The sequence below is a fragment of the Leucoraja erinacea genome, chromosome 2 (genome assembly GCF_028641065.1).
Source record: "Leucoraja erinacea ecotype New England chromosome 2, Leri_hhj_1, whole genome shotgun sequence".
NCBI classification, from domain to species: Eukaryota; Metazoa; Chordata; class Chondrichthyes; order Rajiformes; family Rajidae; genus Leucoraja; species Leucoraja erinaceus.
The window spans coordinates 59,381,488-59,403,364 of NC_073378.1; the positions used below are offsets into that span (position 1 = coordinate 59,381,488).

A 21,877-nucleotide genomic window follows, 5' to 3' on the forward strand; every position below is an offset into this window, starting at 1 on the left:
TAGAGTATCAAATACAGCTGCTGTTTTACAGCACCAGAGACCCAGGCTCAATCCTGACCATAGGTGCTGCCTGCACAGAGCTTGCACATGTGAGTTTTCTCCGGGTGCTCCGGTTTCCTCCCGCACTCCAAAGACACACAGGTTTATAGGTTAATTGGCTTTGGTTAAAATTGTAAATTGTCACCCAGTGTGTAAGATAGTGTTACTATACGGAGTGATCGCTGGTCAGCGCGGACGCGGTGCGCCAAACGGCCCGTTTCCATGCTGTTTCTCTAGTCTAAAAGGCTAGATAATTTGGTCAGTGTTCCTTGGAGCTGAGACGAATGAGGAGTAACCTTGTTGAAATATATAAGATCGTTAGATGACGTGACATACGTTGAGATGTTTCATGAGTGGGAGTATCAGAAACAAGAGGAAAGAGCTACAAAATAAAGGGCCAGTCATTTAAAACTAAGGTTTCTTGAAATTTCTTCTCTCATGAGCGCAGCGAATCTCTGGAATTCACTGCTGTTGAATGTAGTGGAGCCCAGATCAGAAGATATATTTAAGGTTAAGTTCGGCAAATTATTGAAAGATTGAGGAATTGATGATTCTGGGGAACTGGCATAAAAGCTGGAAAAGAGAGGTATTAGTGGGACAATGAGAGAAAAATTCCGTCTCCAATGAAGGCAAGCATGCCAAAGGCTTTTTCAGCACCCTGTCCACCTGACTCACCAGTTTTAGTTCTGTTCTGCAACACCAGCCAGGACTCTACCATTTACTGTGTAAATCCTGCCCTGGTTTCAAACACTAAAGTGCAACACCACAGATTTGTCAGAGAAAAATTCTATTTTGCATTCCTTGGCCCACCTTCCCAACTGATCTAGATCCTATTATAAAATTAGAAATCGTCTCTCATTGACCACTAATCCTATATCCTAATTTGCTTGTGTATATCATTTATAGATCAGTGACTACCTGTTTTTCCCCAGTTTGATATTACTCAAAATGGTTTCTCCAAAATGCAATTTAAATGTTAAAGTAAAATCCCCAACTGCACTGTCCGTTGTATTTCATGCTTCAAGTCAACATCTCTAAGAATTCACATAATGATTAATATATTTTCTAGAATCTATTAACAAACTGAACTGATAAAACAACTATGAAATAGAGATTACAATGTAAATTATCAGAGAATCAAGAAAAAGGCATGGCTTTCTGGAGTGCTTACCACATAAATGGTTTTCTGTATCCAGTCATATCTGTTTGACACATTCACAGTCACTTGATGGATTCCTTCATGCTGAAATGTGTGACTCTGTATCCAAAAATGAATGTACATTATTACCCAACAATTAGATACGGTTTAGAAATCATTACCATTAACCAAGCGAAAGGTGCTATTATGTGATTTTCTAGCTTGCTGGTTTAACTTGATATATTTTATTAGCTTAGCACTGTGAGAGGCCAAAGATTAACAGACCTTAACACTGATAGTTTGAACTGATCTGACATAAGACTGAACATTCCGTCCTGGTGCACTGAGGGAGAAACACATGCAGCATCAGTGCAACAATCTTTTCCAACACCAAATCTCTTGTATTTATTAAAAAATAACCTTTCTTTACTACCGCTTGTGCGGTTTACCATGTCAGCTGTTACAATATTTTTTTTGAAAAAATAATTGACCTAAATTTATTTCACACATCCCTGACTGACTTGGCTTCAGAAGACAGGATAACTTTTTATCAATTCCCATTTTATCAACAATGACTCCACCTAAACATGCGCAAGGCCAAAAACAGAGACCTGAGATAAAGCAGTGTTCACTTATCATGATTGAGGCATCATTTAAAGCCACCTTTACTTTTATCTCTGGACCAAGAGCACAACTTGATTTCATATGATTTCATAGAACCAGCAATTCTATTTGATTAAGATGGGATTCAGCGGTGTCCCCTGATTTGCCCTTCTCTTCAGTAAAACAAGATAAAATAATCTCTTGCAGGATTGGAATGAAGTGTCTGAAACGGCAGTAGAGCCAAACTGATTTTAACTTATAAAAATAATTGTTGTACACTTGAAAATAAAATAAATCACAACACTATGAGCAAAAAAGAAGTAGAGCCACAACATGGGTTTTCTCTGTGAGCTCCGGTTTCCTCCCACATTCCAATGACGTGCAGTTTTGTAGGTTAATTGGATTCTGTAAATTGTCCATAGTGTGTAGGATGTGAAACTGGGATAACATAGAACTAGTGAACCAGTGATCGATGTGGACTGAGTGAGCCTAAGGGCCCATTTCCACGCTGTATCTCGAAACTGCACTATTGCAATGCACCATTTACTTTGTAAACAACATCACAACTTTATAATATTTTTAAGAAGGAACTGCAGATGCTGGAAAATCGAAGGTACACAAAAATGCCGGAGAAACTCAGCGGGTGTAGCAGCATCGATGGAGCGAAGGAAATAGGCAACGTTTCTGAAGAAGGGGCCCGAAACGTTGCCTATTTCCTTTGCTCCATAGATGTTGCTGCACCCTCTGAGTTTCTCCAGCATTTTTGTGTACTCACAACTTTATAAACAAGCTGAAGGAGTCCATTTAAGCATTTGTATTCCAAAAAATAAAATTGGTCTTTCTATTTTTGGTTATCACATTGCAAATTTGAAATCGGTAGCTTAAATGTGACTTACGTTGACTTAAATGATTGCGTGCATTATGTTGCAACATTATTCAGTGTGGTGCTCACACGGATCATTGACTAAACTGTAACTCTCCAAACTATAACTAAACTAAAACTATAAAGTAAATCTGGCCAGCATTAGTTAATGTCAAGCTGCATGCACTAACACAAATTACAGTGTTTCACTGTTTCCAAGACAGAAATGCTTCAACTTTGCAATGGTACATTTCTGAGATTGAGGCTCAGTACCACATTAAAGTGAGCCAAAAGCTCAAAGGGCATTCAACACAAAATGAGGCTCAAACACAAACTATGGCTACACTCACAGACTGTTTTGGAAATATTTTAGTCTCACGGCTCATTTTCTAGTTTGCCATCAAACACCAGAGCAAATGACTCATCCTTTATAGAACGCAAGTGACTTTCACTTCATCGCTTTTCACTAGAGATCCCTGACTAAATGTTACAATTTATCACCATGCCAACCATGGCCTCTGAACCAGAAATCTCAATAACATTTGGTGTATTATTTTCTTCAGATGAATAAACTAAAATTTTGAGAATTCAAAGGCAGCAAATATTTGCCAGTGTGTCTGCCGCCCTCTTTCATTCTGTAAATTGCAGCAGATTAGCACAGATGAGAAGCAATATCTGCAATGGGTACACAAGCAATTGCAGATGCTGGAATCTTGAACAAAATACAAAGAACTGGATAACTCAGCAGGTCAGGTAACATTTGTGGCGGGAATAGATTAGCATTTTGGTTATTTTGTCAGGTTCGTAGAAGAGTCTTCACCGGAAACCATGCCTATCCATCCCTCCACAGATGCTGCCTGACCCGCTGAGTTACTCCAGCACTTTGTGTTTTGCCTGCAATGGGTAAGCTGCCAATTTTAAGTATCTTGGTTCGGATTTAGATGGTGCATAAATAATCTTATTTGACCCATCATAATCACAATGAAATGTTACCCCAAAAGAAATGACAATTCAGACAAAATTATTTGTCCGGTAGGCGGCGCGGCTCTAGCCAGCAGCGGCCTCTGCAGCCTGTCTGCGTTTTTATTATTTTTTGTCTGTGTTTTTATGTAGTTTTTGTTATTTTTTGTTGGGGTGTGTGTGTGGGGGGATGGGGGGTGGGGTGGGAGGGGGGGGGGGAAACTTTTTGAATCTCTCCCTGCACTAGGGACCCGACCATTTCTCGTCGGGTCTCAGGTGTCGTTGAGGCCGCAACGAGGAGCGGCCTCCAACGGGAAGAAGCCGGGGACTCTGGTGCCGACTCACCGTTGCCGTCGCGGAGCTGGCCAAGACCGGAGCGGGTGGAGCGGTGGAGGAGCGCTACTGCTGCTGCCGATGCCGCTGCTGCTGCTGCTGCTGCTGCTGCCGATGCCGCTGCTGCTGCTGATGCGGAGGCTGCTACTGCGGGTCTGCGGACGGCGGCACCGGGAGCCCGCGGATCCCTGGAGGGAGACCGCTTTTCGGGGCTCCTGCAACGGCGAATTCTCCCGCCCGAGTTGCGGGGTCGAAGAGCTCCTGGAGCGGGGCCTAACACCACTGCCCCGCGCGGCTGGAATGGCCGCGGGACTTTGCGAGCGCACACCGGGGGCTCCAACACCAAGACCCGGTGTGCGACCTCGCACCACCCGGCGTGGCTTCAATGGCCGCGGGACAATTGCCATCGCCAGCCGGGGGCTTTGACTTTGACTCTGACATCGGGCGGGGGAGAGTGCAGTGGCGAGATAAGTTTATTTGGCCTTCCATCACAGCTATGTGATGGATGTTTATGTAAAATGTAATTATGTTGTGTCTGGGGTCTATTTGTGTGTAATGTATGGCTGCAGAAACGGCATTTCGTTTGGACCTCCAGGGGTCCAAATGACAATTAAATTGACTCTTGACTCTTGACTCTCTTCTTATTCATTCATTAACCTGAAAGGGAATACAATGCTCTATTGCAGAGTAAAATAACTAACTAGAATCAAATTTTGAGCCATTATTCCAAATACTTCAGCAATGGAATGAAGAACAGGAATTACTTCAAATAACCCAGAATAAGAGATAGGCAATTTAGTATGAGAGAATTTTTTTCACTGAGAGGCTGGTAAGTCCGTAGTATTCTCTCCCCCAGAGCTCACCCACTGAGTTCATGCAAAACAGCCATTTTTTAATGTAAAGGGAATCAAGGAAGACAGTGATAATACATAAAAAAAGAACTACGTAGATCATCAATTATCAGCACAAGTAGGAAATATGGATAGAAACATAGGAAAATATGTGCAGGAATAGGACATTCGGTCCTTCGAGCCAGTATCGCCATTCAATGTGACCATGGCTGATCATCAAAAATGAGTACCCCGTTCTGATCTTTCCCCCATAATCCCTTGATCCCCTTGGCCCTAAGAGCTAAATCTAACTCCCTCGTGTCCAATTCATCCAGTGAATTGGCCTCCAATGCCTTCTGTGACAGAGAATTCCACAGATTCACAACTCTGGGTGAAAACGTTTTTCCTCAGGGTCCAAAATGGCCTACCCCTTATTCTTAAACTGTGCTGGCTTGAAAGGCCGAATGGCCTACATCTGCACCTATTGTCTATTGACCCCTGGTTCTGGACTCGCAAAACATCGGGAACATTTTTCCTGTATCTAGCCTATCAAATCTTTTAAGGATGTTATATGTTTCTATAAGATTCCCTCTCATCCTTCTGAATTCCAGTGAATACAAGCCCAGTCGACCCATTCTTTCATCATGTTAGTCTCGTCATCCCGGGAATTAACCTGGTGAACCTATGGTGCACTTTCTCCTGCCTGCCATTCTGTAAAAGACTGGTTAGTTCCTACTCTTTGCTTCCTGTCTGCCAACCTGTTCTTTATCCATGTCTATACCCTACCCCCAATACCATGTGCTCTAAAATTGCACACTAATTTCTTGTGTGGGACCTTGTCAAAGGCTTTTTGAAAGTCCAGATACACCACATCCACTGGCTCTCCCTTATCCATTCTACTTATTAAATCCTCAAAAAATTCCAGAAGATTAGTCAAACATGATTTCCTCATCATAAATCTATGCTGCATTTAACCGATCCTGTCAATGCTTTCTAAATGCACTGCTTTAACATCTTTAATAATCGACTCAAGCATCTTCCCCACTACCGATGTTAAGCTAATTGGTCTATAATACTCCATTTTATCTCTCCCTCCTTTCTTAAAAAAATGGAGTTACATTGGCTACCCTCCAGTCCACAGGAACTGATCCAGAGTCGAGAGAACATTGGAGAATGATCACAAAGGCATCCACGATTTCTAGGGCCACCTCCGTGAATACTCTGGGATGTAGACCATCAGGCCCTGTGGATTTATCTGCCTTCAGTTCCAACAGTTTACCTTACACCATTTCCTGACTCCCTCCAGTTTCTCTCTCCCATTAGATCTCAGTCCCCTAGTATTTACATAGAAACATAGACACATAGAAAATAGGTGCAGGAGTAGGCCATTCGGCCCTTTTAGCCTGCACCGCCATTCAATATGATCATGGCTGATCATCCAACTCAGTATCCTGTACCTGCCCTCTCTCCATACCCCCTGATCCCTTTACCACAAGGGCCACATCTAATTCCCTCTTAAATATAGCCAATGAACTGGCCTCAACTCCCTTCTGTGGCAGAGAATTCCACAGATTCACCACTCTGTGTGTGAAATTTCTAGGAGATTGGTTGTGTCTTCCTCAGTGATAGAAAAAAGGAAACTACAAGTAAACAGAAGAAAATGGTGAAAATACTAACAACCAACTTCCACATAAGGCTTGGGAAAGGAAGCAACAGACAATAGGAAGAAAAAAGTGAACTCTTTTCTACTGTGAACTAATGTGAACAACTACATGAGCTCACTGTTAGAAAGAAAAACCCTGAGCACTCATTGAAACTGAAGGTCATGTGGCACACTCAACCGATGGTGCAATATATGTTATTCACAAGTAAGAATATATAGAGACACCAAGTGAAAAGACCAAAGAAAACATATGAAAAAACATGGATAATGATAGTTCTAGATATAGAATACTATAGATATAGGGGCCATACATCTTTAGAAAATGGTTAAAATATTCATTTGCCGGAAATGAATTTATATAATGCAAGAGTAAAAAGCTAAAGCTGGGTGATGGAGCATGGAGTTCACCATCATACCTTATACAAAAAAGATGTTCCCTGACGATCTAAAAGAAGATGGGTATTTGAAAGAAAAATCTTGGACTTCCTTGTTCAAAACCTTGTTCTGTATATCCTGTGAGGTAGGTGCGACGGCTGGGGGTGCGACAGCTACCTCACATTAAAAAGAAAACATGCTCAAGCAACTTCCACTCCTCAATATGAAATTCTTGATATGTGACCACATGGACAACTCCAGTGATGACAGCCCAGGAACACAATTACTTTGCCATTATCATGGTTGCTTTGAGTGAGACACATACGACATTTGTTGGGTCCAAGGATACAAAGCAATGTGCTGCATCTGCAGAGGGAAATGGAAGACAAGGTTTCAGGTTGAAACCTTTCTTAAGACCATAAGACATAGGAGCAGAATTAGGCCATTTGGCCCATTGAGTACCTGGGTTGTGATAACGAGCACCATTCAGGTAAGGGTCTCGACCCGAAATATCACCCATTCCTTCTCTCCAGAGATGCTGCCTGTCCCGCTAAGTTACTCCAGCTTTTGATGTCTACCATTCAGGTAGAAGTTCATTTGTAGGAAATGGATTTATATATTGCAAGAATAAAAAGCAAACTGAATTTGTATTGGAAAATGTATTACTTTTCACGCACTGCATCACCAACTGGTGCACCATATTCTGCATAAAGAGAACACCTTGTATCATTAATCAGAGCACAGGCCTTGAGATTAGAAAAACAAACAAGGCTCTTGAGCCAGAGATCTCAGTCAGGAAGTCTAATTAACAAACAGAAGATAGAAACGGTGTTAAGATTTTTTTTTCTTAGTGCATAGTGTGTTCATAACAACAGTATGACATTTTTCAGGAAGAATATGTTAATCCATGGATCACATGGAAACATTGCTAGAGTCTCTGAACTAGTTAATTTAAGCAGCTCAGTGGACAATGATTGGTTAGCACGCTACAAAAGCCTTTCACTATACCTTGGTACACGTGACAATAAACTAACCTCAATGCAGCGCAAAAATGGTTCCATTCAATCAGGGACTCACACAAACTGATAACCCCAATCAACAGGGGCCACACAGACACAAGGTCTGGATTACATAGATACATAGAAAATAGGTGCAGGAGGAGGCCATTCGGCTCTTCGAGCCAGCACCGCCATTTATTGTGATCATGGCTGATCGTCCCCTATCAATAACCCGTGCCTGCCTTCTCCCCATATCCCTTTGACTCCACTAGCACCGAGAGCTCTATCTAACTCTCTCTTAAATCCATCCAATGACTTGGCCTCCACTGCCCTCTGTGGCAGGGAATTCCATAAATTCACAACTCTCTGGGTGAAAACGTTTTTTCTCACCTCAGTCTTAAATGACCTCCCCTTTATTCTAAGACTGTGGCCCCTGGTTCTGGACTCGCCCAACATTGGGAACATTTTTCCTGCATCTAGCTTGTCCAGTCCTTTTATAATTTTATATGTTTCTATAAGATCCCCTCTCATCCCTGAGCAGAAGGCCACCATGATAAGCAGCAGTGTGGCAAATCTTAGCTTTTCTCCCAAAAAACCCTGAGAACGAAGATGAGAACAGACAGATACCATAATGAACACATAGCTTTATTAGACTGAAAATACCATTATGGTTCAAGGAAAATAAAATAGTACAAGAATCTGAAGACTGATGGGTCAACCAGAAAACCCAGAAACTAACTAACAAATGTGGATGGAAAGAGTGCAGGAAATTCAGCAATGAACCAATAGCTGTGACCATGAGTGGATTCTTCACTCCATCCCAAGTAGCGTAACATCTCTCCTCACAGCTGACACCAGAGAACAAAAGTGAACATTTCAAGGACAGAGAGGAAGTAAGCATCTGCCAGAATGAGCACTTTGAAAATTTACTCAACCAAAACTCAAGCATGTTGTTCATACCCTGCTTTCATGCGCCATCCTTGACAATCTCACCGCTACTCCAGTCTTGACATTTACATTTCAGTTTCACCAAGCTTTCACTGGAGTGCAATTAATCAACAGTACAGAAAGAGAACAGTACAGTTGGTTGGGGTTCTGCCTCATAGCACCAGAGACATGGGTTTGATCTTGACCTCGGATTCTGCCTGTGTGAAGTTCCCACATTCGCCCTGTGAGTACAAGGGCTTCCTCTGGGTACTATGGTTTCCTCCCACATCACAAAGCTATGCAGGCTTGAAGATTAATTGGCCTCTGTGAATTGCCCCTTATGTAATAGGGAGTGGATACAAAAATGGGATAACATAGACCTGGTGCGAACAGTTGATCGATAGTCGGCATGGATACAATGGGCTGAACGGCCTTTTTCTATGCTGCACCTATCCATCTATCAGTCAATTAAATTTTCTTTCATTTTCCATTCCAAAAATAAGACTGCTCCAAGTTCCGTCATTATGGGTCACAGATGACAATCATGATCTATAGTGAGGACCTGAAATATATGTATCTCTCAGAAGTTTCTTCTCAATGAAATCAGTCCATCATTGTCTCCAATGTGCCTATGTTTTCTCAGCAATTCGTGGAAAAAAATGCTTGAAGATTAAGTCCTCAGACTCAACACCCAGCTCACTGTCTACCGAGCTATGATAATCCCTGACCTCTTGAAGATGAGTACAACCCACAGTGGACACTCAAAGCACTGGAGAAATACCACAACACAATTTATCAATCTCTACTTTAGCATCACATGACTGATGCTAGAACTTGCACACAAGCACTCCAACCATAATATTCTATCAAGACAGGAGATTTTGAGGAGAACATTGAAAACACTTCAAGGACATTCTCAATTAATGCCAACGTGTGATGTATACGTGAGGCAGAGGCTCCCTAAATGCACATTGCAAAATTCTGAGATTGACTCAAATATTTCTCACATTCCTATTTATTATGGTCTTAATTCATCATGAGAATATTTCAGTTCACAACCATGATCAGTATGCTATTGTCCACAACCATGCTATTGTCCATATGAAGCAACTTACCACTGTATCCAAAAGACAATCCATTTGTTGAAATTCACTGCAATTTTGCAGGTTGGTTGAAGAATGGGTGCTGTTGTCATCACTGAAGTACCAGTAGAAGTTCAAATCAATCCCCATCGCCACAAAGGCCTCAAAGCTATAGGCAACTCCTTTGAAAACCTTCTCAAGTGGATCCATTTCATCAACGTCAAATGGAATGCAGGATGGAATCTGCTCCGTCATTTGTATGAGCTTCACCTCAAGTGCAGTGGGTGCAGGATCCAGAACCACAACGCTGATGTTTTTCTCTTCCCGAGAAATTTGATTGTCTGCAAGTACAGCTGAGGAATTAAAAGCAAAACATTACTACTATTTTCTATTAATTCAACTATTCAACTATTTTCACAAGTGGCATGGTTTGGTCAAGGCACCAAAACAAAAATTGCTGACTGAGTGCTGATTGTCTAATGCAGTACCCTGTTGACATGATGCTGTTTGCATTTTTTTTTTTCCAGATAAAATTAACTTAGCCAGAATGTTATTAATCATAATTGCTTTGAAATTCAAAATATGCGGAAGGGTTTCACAGGAATGTGATGTCAAGGTCATAGTGTTGTTTCCAAGTCAATAATACAAGGAAATGTCACCGCCTCAAATGGGAATGAAATACCAAACAATATTTTCTTTGTTAATTACTCAACAAGACATTAGTAACGATGGTAATATACTGCTCTGGTAAAGATTACAGAATAGCAGGTGTACCATTTTTTCTGAAATGTCTACTTGGAGCGCGATTAAAATCAAGTTTATGTTTCTGATTCAGAGCCAATTACACCTAACTAATTGGGAACAAAACTCTTAACCAAAGGGTTTACACGTACGTTAAAATGTGGTGTCGTTTTCTAACGTATTTCAAATCAAATATCACTGATCTCTTTTTGACAAATGTTCATGAAGACACATTGAAAAATTAAATTGGGAGGGGGGGGCTCCCTGCCAGCTGTGATCCCCAGTCCGCAGTTGCAGGTTTGAAGAAGACTGAACCACTGCGAAAAACCCGAGACCACCAGCACCACTGAGTTGTCAAGACTGGACTGCTGGGAAGAAGCCCTAGACAGCCACGCCTCAACTGAGACTGAGATTCAGAGGTTGGGGCAAGCCGTCAACAAGGGACTGTGCTCACACACAGAGGCAAAGACTGAGTCATCAGGATAACCCAGAGACTGCCAGCACCTCCTCTCGAGGCAAGGATGAACTGCAGGGAGAAGCCTGAGATTGCCACGCCTGCTCCTTTGACCCAAGATCGTCATGGCCACCTCACATGTGCTCACAATGAGGGACAGTGCCCCCATGAGGCCCTGAACTTTCTTGTCTTTATAAATAAAGCATATCACAAATTCACTCTACTGCGATTGTCACTGCCAAACCCGGCATCATCCCTGACGCCACAGGTCATTGAAGTGGACAGCACAGAAATAGGCCTATCAGCCCACCTTGTCCATGCTGACCAAGTTGGAAATCCAGGCTCGTCCCATTTGCTTGCATTTGGCACTTAGCCTCTAAACCTGTCCAATCCATAAACCTGTCCAAATGTCTTAAAAATCTTAGTTGTACCCACTTCGATAGCTTTCTCTGGCAGCTCATTATAGACTATAAAATGTTGCCCCAGGTCGCTACGTAAAACTCTTCCCTCTCACCTTAAGACTATGCCCTCTAATTTTAGAGTGTTGTATCCTGGGAGGAAAAGACAGTGAGTGTTCACTGTATCCATGCCTCTTATACACCTCAATAAGTTCACCACAGTCTCCTACTCTCCAAAGAAAAAAGTCCCAACTTATCCAGCCTCTCCCTGTGAGCCCAGATAACATCCTGGTGAATCTCTTCTGCACCTTCTCCAACTTAGTGAGATTCTTTCTATAGCTGGGTGTCCAGAGCTGTCTCACCAAGTGTCCTCCAAGTGTTCCCTCATGCAGTCAATTGGGAGCTGCAGTTGGGCGCTCTTCCTACAGGTGTAGTCGTCAGGAACACTGGAAGTTTCCCTGACTTCCCACATCCAGCAGGAGGAGCATATCTTGAGGCTTGAATCCAATAAATCTCCTTTCAAAATTGCATGCTCAACAATTCAGAAAGTCTTCTGTTCACAAATCATGGCACTGCTTTTATGCACATAGACTGCTCACGGTTTAGATATGAATGGATATGAATGAATGTCTTACCTATCTGCAGTTTGCTTTGCCTAAAATACTACTGTGAGAATACTGAATTTTTAATGTGAATTCCTATAACTTTGAATACACGTTGTGATGGTTGTTGAGAAAATCCTTCATGATATTGTCACGACAATAATGGAACGCCAGAAAATCTTTCCTCAATGGAGAACAATATTAAATACTGCCATGAAGACTGGTACCCCATTATAATAGTTGATTAAAATGCTAAATATGTATAATTTAAAATTCAACAGATTTAATTCTCAATACTCTCGAAAAAGATTTTACAAATAAAATTGGAACAAACTTCACAAGCGTGAAGAATGTTCGAAATCTGAAAAGCCATATTGATCTAGGAACTGTTTATCAATAACTTATCATAATTAAACTTACTTATTAAATATTTTCCAGGCTCAGTATAGTTCCAAACAGGAGAGTAAGAAAAAAATCCATTTGAGATTACAGTAACATTCTGGCTGCTGTAATTTACGCGATCCCAATGAACTTTCACCAATGCATAAGATAGGTTAACTGCAATGAGAGTTCCTGCACCTGAAATAAAGGTATTATTTGTTTATGACCATTTGGCTACTATAGGCAGGCACATAACTTCGCAAATATAGAATATTCACCAATTTATTAGTTTACAATATCTAAAATATTTCTACCATTTACCCTTATTGTGCTTTCCTCAGAGTGAGTGCAAGATTCGCTGGAATAGAAAGGAAAATGCAAGAGAGGGAAGTTAAGGAACAGTTCCATTACTTGTGCTTAATAACCTGAAAAACTGCCAAACGAGCAGAGGAGTCAGTAGCCAAAGACAGAGAGACAAAATGAACCAATGGATAATGGAAAATTGAAAGGGATCACAAAGATTATGAAGAATTTGCTGGTGAAATCAATAAGGTGCTAGACCTGATGTATTTGTGTCTTTTTATGAGATGCAATCTTCTGGAAATTAAAAGAAAATTTAACTATTTTAATCTTTAATTTTACAAATTTCCATTAATTAATTCATCTTCAATAGTTTTTAAAGTGTTTTTTTTTTAGGGTGGTTGGAGGAACATTGGTAAGGGATGAGGTGCAGGTAGATATGCTAAATACATGATTTTCATAACTCACAAATAACAGATTCCTATTTCTGCATTTCTCCTCTCCAGGAGTATATTTCCCTTCCTCAATAAAATTCCCGTTTGTATAGGCTTGCCCATCCTTTGGGACAAAATCCTGGAGATTTACCCCATGTAGTGGTGGTGAGGAAGATTATGTCTTGCTTGCTGATCCAGACAGTCATCGAGAGTGGATAGCAGATTGAGTGCAAAAGGTGCTGGGCTTTGCAGAGTGGCCATTGTGAGTGTGGCCTAAGTACAGTAATCTTTTTTTGCATACAGATCAGTGGCAATCCTACGATATATCAGGCATAAAATTACTAGGTAAATAGTGTAAGATAGTAGACCACTCTGAGTCAGTACACAAGAGTCACTACATTCCAGGTGCCACATGTACCGTTCAAGTCCAAGGTTTTAAAAAAAAATCCTGCCAATACTCAACAGTCTCATTTGAATGACCTGAACCTACAAACCTGGGTAGGATCCAGATTGGGCCAATTAGCTCCACATTTAATATTTGTGCAAACATTTCTATACATTGGTATTTGAAGAATACTGCTTCTTACTGTTTGCACTTTCTACAGGACCAGCCAGATACCCACAGACTTCCAGCATGAATGGTTCATTCGTTTGTACTTGGTCCGCAATGAGTGTGAGACTGAGGTTCCTTATGTAAGGCCCAACTGCTTGATACACAGCCATTTTACCTTCTTTGTCTCCATATGACAAACAAACAAAGCCATTACACCTGTTGACAAAAGAAGAAATGCACTCATCAATAAACAGTGGAATCAAATATAATGTTCAAGAAGGAACTGCAGATGCTCGAAAATCGAAGGTAGACAAAAATGCTGGAGAAACTCAGCGGGTGAGGCAGCATCTACGGAACGAAGGAAATAGGCAACGTTTCGGGTCGAAACTCACTAGAGCAATGGTGAAAGCAGTTCATGTTTGGTTTCAAAGTAGTCCAAATTACCACATATATGAGAATAAGGAGAAATATTTATTTATTACCAATGTACAAGTAATACGTTTAGTAAACTTTGGCTTAACTTAAAATAGCCTGTGGGCCACAGTACAAAATTGCTGACCTCAACACAGATTGTTGGTTGGGAAAAGTGAAATAAAAATCTGTTGGGTCCAAATGGAGTTTGCTCCCAGAACATAATTTCTCACCTCAAAAGACACTGTAATGCCACTTAAAAAGAAAAGTTAACTTGACCACTTATCCCATTGCAGAAACAGGATGCGGGGAACCTCGAGTTCCAACTGAAATATTCAATCGGTCAGTCAGGATTTGCTAATAACTTTTGAGAAGTTTTGATAAAAGAAGACACTATAAATATTAAAATAACTCTCTCCCCCCACAATGCAGCCTCTCCTGCACAGCATCTCCAGCATTTATGAAATATTATGGAATGGAAGCAAGTTTTTTTTTCCACAATTGATTAAATCGATTTCAAACAGATCTCTAAAACCATGAGATTGTAATATTCCTACGGAATGTACTGATGAAATCGTTACCTTGATTTTTATGTCTATTGGTCCTTACATTGATTAAATATGTTAATAACCTATAGTACATGAATCACTCAACCTGCAGATTTGTTTTCACTATTAGAAAAATAGATTTTTTTCAATGACAATTACACTGAAGATTTTGAATGAAAAATTTTGTTCGTATTTATAATTCTACTAAATTCTACTCAAAACTTCTATAAAAGACTGTCTGTTTTACACAGGAGTACGAGCTGTTGCCTCCGCAAATGTGAATGGGTTTGGGATGGCCATACAAATGTGGGAAAAGATGGAAGTCCTTAACTTCTACATTGAAGTTGCTGCCAATTTAGCTCCAACACTGAATTCCATGAGCAATAGTAACCCAAAGCTCTGATGTAAAATCTGCCCATTGAACCTGTTCTAGGTTCGGCTTGACCTAGGTTCAGTCACTTTAATTATTGCAATGGAGACCAACAGCTGAAAGGAAATGAAGCAAGTACCAAGTAATTTGGAGATTTTTGAAAAAGATCATTATCATCTCTTTAAAAGATATTAAAACATTTTTCATGATGTGGTCATGATGTGCACATGAACAATTCCAGTGACATTGGTGATGTAGAACATCGCATGATAGCAGTAACAAACCTCAGGTCATAATTTATTAACCATCTCACCTGCTGATGCATCCTGTGCTGATGGAGAACTTATCTCTGCTGGTGAAGTTGCCAGTTCTAGACGAGTTGCTGTTTAGCAAATTATCATTGCTGTGAGCAGAATGGAAGTTACTTAATGTCCAGAATGCTTTGGATTCATTGATGCAGAAACAGTCAGTCTCACTTAAGAGCACAGTTAAATCAAAGCTGCAAGTAAAATAATGAGTAAAGAATTATATAAAAACTACCCCGGAACCAGTTTTCTTTTGGTCAAAATTGTAACTAGCTTACTGCTAATTAAGAAATGCAGTTTGCAGTTTTCAGTATCCAGCAGTGTTAGTTTTACATTGAAGCAAGCTTAATTTAATTTGATGAATCGTCTTTCATTTAGATTAATTTAATAGGTCATAATACACATAAGATTTTGTGGTTTACCGACTTAAGGAATGAATGCATCTGGGTAAATAGTCATGGAAAAACATTTGAATTAAAAAAAAAAAAAATTTTAAGGTTGCTTTTATCAGAAATTTGTGGAGGGAATATTTTTGAAAATTCCATTCTTCTAGTCTAGATTTATGAAAGCATGTAATAAGTTCTTCTGATTGCATAATTCTTTGCAAGCAGAGAAAATCCTCCAAAAATGAAAAATACTGTGCTTTGATTTTATTTACCCGCACACTGACTTTATTTTATCACACACTAAATTGAGATATATTATTTTTTCATGACACTAAAAAAATCAAGTCATTGATTGCACTGAACACCGAAGAAAGAAATTCTAACAGATAACTGATTGTTCTATGCCCCATGTGATAGATTTGAAATTAAAATTGATTACAAAAACTATTCAATACTTCCACATAGAGGCTCAAGTGTAAATGATCTGAAATGATTATATGAGCCTCTGTAGGATTGTGACCCACTCACTCACAGAAACTAATGCCCCTGTCCTACTTAGGAAACCTGAACGGAAACCTCTGGTGACCTTGCGCCCCACCCAAGGTTTCCATCAGTCACCAGAGGTTTTGGTCACTCGCCTGGAAAGCCTCGACCGAAGCGTGAGCTGCACCTACTGACCAAAGATCCTACAGGATCTTTGCTACTGACCGCAGACACACACACAACACACACACACACATCGCGAAGGTTGGGGCCAGAGACAGCGGAGGAGCAGAGGAAGGTAAACGGCTGCCACAGAGCACGGTAAGTCCTTTAGAGAGCGCGGAAGGGAGGGAGAGAAGGGGAAAGAAGAGGAGGGGAGAGAGAAGGGGGGGAGAGAGAAGGGGAGAGAGAAGGGGAGAGAGAAGGGGAGAGAGAAGGGGAGAGAGAAGGGGAGAGAGAAGGGGAGAGAGAAGGGGAGAGAGAAGGGAGGGAGAGAAGGGGAAATAAGAGGAGAGGACAGAGAAGGGGAGAGAGAAGGGGAGAGAGAAGGGGAGAGAGAAGGGGACGAAGGAGTGGAGACAGTTTTAAGAAGTTAATAAAGTTAGCGGGCATTTTACCTTCCGGCGGATCTTCTAGGTCCTGAAAACCATAGATCCTATAGGATCTTTGCTGAAAACTCCAATGAGCCAATCAAAATGGCCAGTCAGCGAAGGAGATTGCCTTCGACTCCCTGTAAGTAAATAGCGACCCCACTCCACTGGCTTCGACCAAACGGCAACATATTTTTAGTCAAGGCCGGTTTTGATTTTGTTGAAATAATCGTAGGAACATAGAAGAAACCTCGATGAGGCGGAAACGACTTTCAAGAAAGTAAATACTGAATACTGAAACAACTTTCGACCATTAGGGAGAGTGACCAAAACTTCCGGGAACCTCACGGAAACCTTGGGTAGGGCGCAAGGTCACCAGAGGTTTCCGTTCAGGTTTCCCAAGTGGGACAGAGGCATAATCGGCACACAGTGATATCAATTAGCATACAATGTGCAATTAATATTCTGACAACAGTTAGGCACATATACATTAGTATGGGTGTTTCTTAGTACCCATTCTTGATTAGTACGGATGTTTCTTGATTGGTACGGGTGTCAGAAGTTGTGGGAAGAAGGCGGGAGAATGGGGTTAGGAGGGAGAGGGGAGAGATAGATCAACCATGATTGAATGGCAGAGTAGACATGATGGGCCAAATGGCCTAATTCTGCTCCTGGTCACATGATCTTACGATATTTTGATTATTCAGAGATGATCTGGATCTTAAATGCAAGAGCAATTCTGATAAATCGGATCCTTGGGAAGGGTAACTTCAGTTTGCCATCATCTATCCATGGAGGTTCCAATGAGATAATTTAAACACCAGTCCACTCCACTTCAGTGTCTGACAGGCACTAAAAGGGGCCCAAATGCTTAAAATCATGTTACGTGTTGAGACCACCTTGGGTCCTTGGGTCCATCTGGCATGGTGGTGATGTAATATCATGGAACCTGCATTAATTATGTAATCAGAATTTGTGCGTTTTAGTTTAGTTTGGAGATACAGCATGCAAATAGGCCGTTTGACCCACTGAATCCACGACGACAATTGATCACCCATTCACAATAGTTCCATGTTTTCCATTTTCTCATCCACTCCCTACACACTGGGGGCAATTAACCTACAAACCTACACATCTTTTGGTGTGAAGACACTGGAGCAACTGGTGGAAACCAACGTGGTCACAGTCATTCAGACAGCACCTGATGTCAGGATCGAACCTGGGACTCTGGTACTGAGTGGCAGCAGCTCTACCAGTTTTATGCATTTAAGGAAATGGTTCCTTTGAAATCCTGCTCAAAATTGGTGTAGAGCCCATTTTGTTAAATATTCAAATTACAAGAATTGTCAGGCAATTTATCAAACAAAATTACAAAATTTAAATGTAACCTCAAAATAGAAAATTCCAGGATGCACATGAAATTTGTGAAAATCAGAATAAAACTAAATAATATTTATGGGTCTTTCACCATCATGAATTTATCTTTTTGTTTACAAAAAGTTAAGGCCACAATATAGTATGTTGCTGAACTAATCATTTACTGATACTTATTCACCCGATTCTGATATCTAATATTTTGTTTTTGATTTTTATTACATGTGCAAACATATTCAGTGTTAACTAGCTGCTCACTGAATGATCTTGTGCTTTGATCAAAAAGTATCTATGAACCAAATAATCTGCCATTATCAACTATTATTTCCTAAATCAGTTCGCTTTTTACAAATGTGTCGGAAGGAACTGCAGATGCTGGTTTACACCAAAGATAGACACAAAATGCTGGAGTAACTCAGTGGGACAGGCAGCTTGTCTGTCTATCTTCTCATTCTACATTTTTCTGTATTTTCTGTAATAATTTCAGATTTCCAGCATCTATTGTTTTTGATTTTTGGTCCTAACACCACCCACTTTTTAAATAAATGATGGCCAGTGTGCCTCGTGCCCAGCTAATCATGAATGACAAGATGCACATAGAAGTGGTTAGTCCTGCCACATTTGTCATGAAGTCTGATCCAAACTTTATACATTAGGGAAACAGAAACAGGCCCTTTGGCCCACCGAGTCCGCACTGACCATCGATCTCCCGTACACCAGCACACTAGGGACAATTTACAATTTTTACTGAAGGCAATTAACCTACAAATCTGTATGGCTTTGGAGTGTGAGAGGAAACCTACACGAACACAAGGAGAATGTACAAACTCCGTACAGGCAGTGAGGATCAAACCTGGGTCTCTGGCACTGTAAGGCAACAACTCTACCACTGCACTACTGTGCTACCATTAAAACCTCTGCCTAAATATCCACCTTATTATGCATGACCTTGCTATGAGCAACAAGTATCAGGGTAAGAAAACATTCTGGGGCCCTGGCGATATGATGAAGTTTCAGCTCCAATTTGGAGCATTAATGTTATGATGTGAAAGATAGACACAAACTGGTGTAGTAACTCAATGGGTCAGGGAACATCTCTCGAGGAAATGGATGTGATGTTTCGGGTCAGGACCCTTCTTCATTTTCTTCAGAGCCGCTGAGTTTGTATCTATCCTTGGTATAAATCAATATCTGCAGTTCTTTGTTATTAAATTTTCTGATTTAGCTTTGCTAAATATTGCCTCATCCAACCGATTTAAATTTCCACGGTCTTCTTGATAAATAACATGATAATTACAGGTAAGTAAGAAAACCCCAAAGTGAGCATTGGACTTGGAAAGAGAAAGGAAGGATGCGACCTGCATGGATCAATGCTGGAAATTCAAGAGGTTTAAATGGTCGCTGAAGATATGGTCAATGTCATGCTGATGGAGTGGAGGTGTTCAGGTTGCAATGGCAGCGGAGATGGAAGCAATGGAAACGAAAGATGCAAAAGTGAGAAGCACACAACTTCAGGAAATTAAGGTATCAGAAGCAAGAACTGAGGGGCAACAGAGAGAGCTGCAGCAGCTGTGTGGTGTGGTTAGAGGAACAAAGTGCCTGAGGTGGCACTACTCATTTATATACAGAGGTTCTTTCCCTATTCCTCTCCTTATTAAATATATTGAACATGGTTCTATATATACACACTTATGTCCTCACACAGTCCGACAACTGGTAGTACAGGTGCACAACCTTTTATCCGAAAGCCGTGGGACCAGACACTTTTCGTAATTCAGAATTTGTCGGTCTTCGGAATGGAAATTTTTTAGCGTAGATTTTAATGGCTGGCTCAGTGGTAGAGTGTTCGGCTCATATCCGCAAGGTCGCGAGTTTGCGCCTTGATCCCGGCAGTTACTCGGTCGCGAGTTTGAGTCTTCAATGTCGTTTTTTCTTGCAGAATAAATGTTTGTATGAAATGCAGTGTAGGAGAGGTGTACTGACTGTGTGGGCAGAACTTTGGAAGTGATTGCCCACCAGTCTAAAAAGCCGCTGTGTCTCCCTGTCCCTGGGATAGCAGGGGGCGATCAAACAGCACAATACCCCCCTCCCCCTCCAACTCCAGAGGAATCCGCTCCCCGATGGGCCACTACGGCGACAAGTGGCAGTTTGCCCACAGCCCGAGCTGCGCCACCCCAAGAACACCTTGCACACCATCCGCTTCTGCCCCTACGTGTTCCTCTGGAGTTGGAGCGGGGCTGGGCTGGAGTTGCTGCTGGCTGTGGGTCTCTGGGATCTCCGTGCTTGCAGTGGGCCTGGGGGTCGCTGTCCCGTTGGTCCTGACGTCTCCGGCCACCCCCCTGGACTGGAGCTGAGACTGGGAACTGTACCGCCCTTGCCCCCTCCCTCTGCAACTGCAAACAACCCCACTCTCCTGCAAGGGCGGTACAGTTCCCGGAGGATAGCAGGTGGCCAGAGACGTCAGGACCAACAGGAACCCGCTCCCCGATGGGCCCCTACGACGCCCCGAGCTGCGCCCCGTCATCCGCAACCCAGGTTCCTCTGTAGTTGGAGCGGGGCTGGGCTGGGCTGCTGTTGGCTGTGGGTCTCTGGGTTCTCCGTGCTTGCGGCGGGCCTGGTGGTCGACGTCCAATTGGTCCTGACGTCTCCGGTGACTGCACTGGCCTGCTGCCATCGCCGACGTGAAAACAGTGCAAAGCCCCCGCGCCGGTGCAATGAGCGGGGAGCTGGAGAGGGGAGGGATGGGGTCACACACATGGCCGGGGAGCAGAGGGGTGTAGGTGGGGTGAAACTGAAGGGAGCGACAATCTGCTGCTGCCTGCACGCTGAGTTAAAAAGTTCCCACGCAAGACTCACGATACACTGTGTATCGTGTCTATCGTGGGAACTTTTTAACTCAGTGGGCAGGTAGCAGCATATTGTCAATTATTAACCCTCCCGCGCAATATACCCTCACCTTCTCTTTTATGGGTGGGGATTTAGTTCCCCTTTCTTCGAGGACCGACCGGAGGTTCCGCTGTCACCTCTGCAGGCCGCCCTCGGTGAACGTCCTGTCTCCCTGTCCCTGGAATAGTAGGGGGCGATCAAACAGCACAATACCCCCCACCCCCTCCAACTCCAGAGGAATCCGCTCCCCGATGGGCCGCTATGGCGACAAGTGGCAGTTCGCCCACAGCCCGAGCTGCGCGACCCCAAGAACAAGACGTACCCTTTGCACACCATCAGCTTCTGCCCATATGGGGAGCGTGTTCCTCTGGAGTTGGAACGGGGCTGGGCTGGAGTTGCTGATCTGGGATCTCCGTGCTTGCAGTGGGCCTGGGGGTCGGTGTCCCGATGAGGGGGCGCAGCTCGGGGAACGGCTTCTGGTGGTCCTGACGTCTCCGGCCAGTTTGCAGTTTTCCTCTGGAGTTGGAACGGGGCTGGGCTGCTGCTGGCTGTGGGTCTCTGGGATCTCCGTGCTTGCAGTGGGCCTGGGGGTCGGTGTTCCGTTGGTCCTGACGTCTCCGGTGACTGGCACTGTGCTGCTAGCATCGCGACGTGAAGACAGTACAAAGCCCCCGCGCCGGTGCAATGAGCGGGGAGCTGGAGAGGGGAGGGAAGGGTCACACACATGGCCGGGAAGCAGAGGGGTGTAGGTGGGGTGAAACTGAAGGGAGTGACAATCTACTGCTGCCTGCACGCTGAGTTAAAAAGTTCCCACGCAAGACTCACGATACACTGTGTATCGTGAGTCTACC

At 42.5% G+C, this 21,877-nt stretch overlaps 1 protein-coding gene across 1 annotated transcript in view; it reads right to left on the minus strand.

The window, feature by feature from the left end:
- LOC129705828 (polycystic kidney disease protein 1-like 1) overlaps positions 1–21,877 on the minus strand; it is a 221,641-nt gene that overhangs the window by 155,154 nt on the left and 44,610 nt on the right. The window contains 5 exon segments of the mRNA XM_055649665.1: positions 1,211–1,297; positions 9,844–10,163; positions 12,426–12,584; positions 13,708–13,889; positions 15,316–15,501. Of these exon segments, the coding sequence (XP_055505640.1) occupies positions 1,211–1,297; positions 9,844–10,163; positions 12,426–12,584; positions 13,708–13,889; positions 15,316–15,501 (934 nt within the window).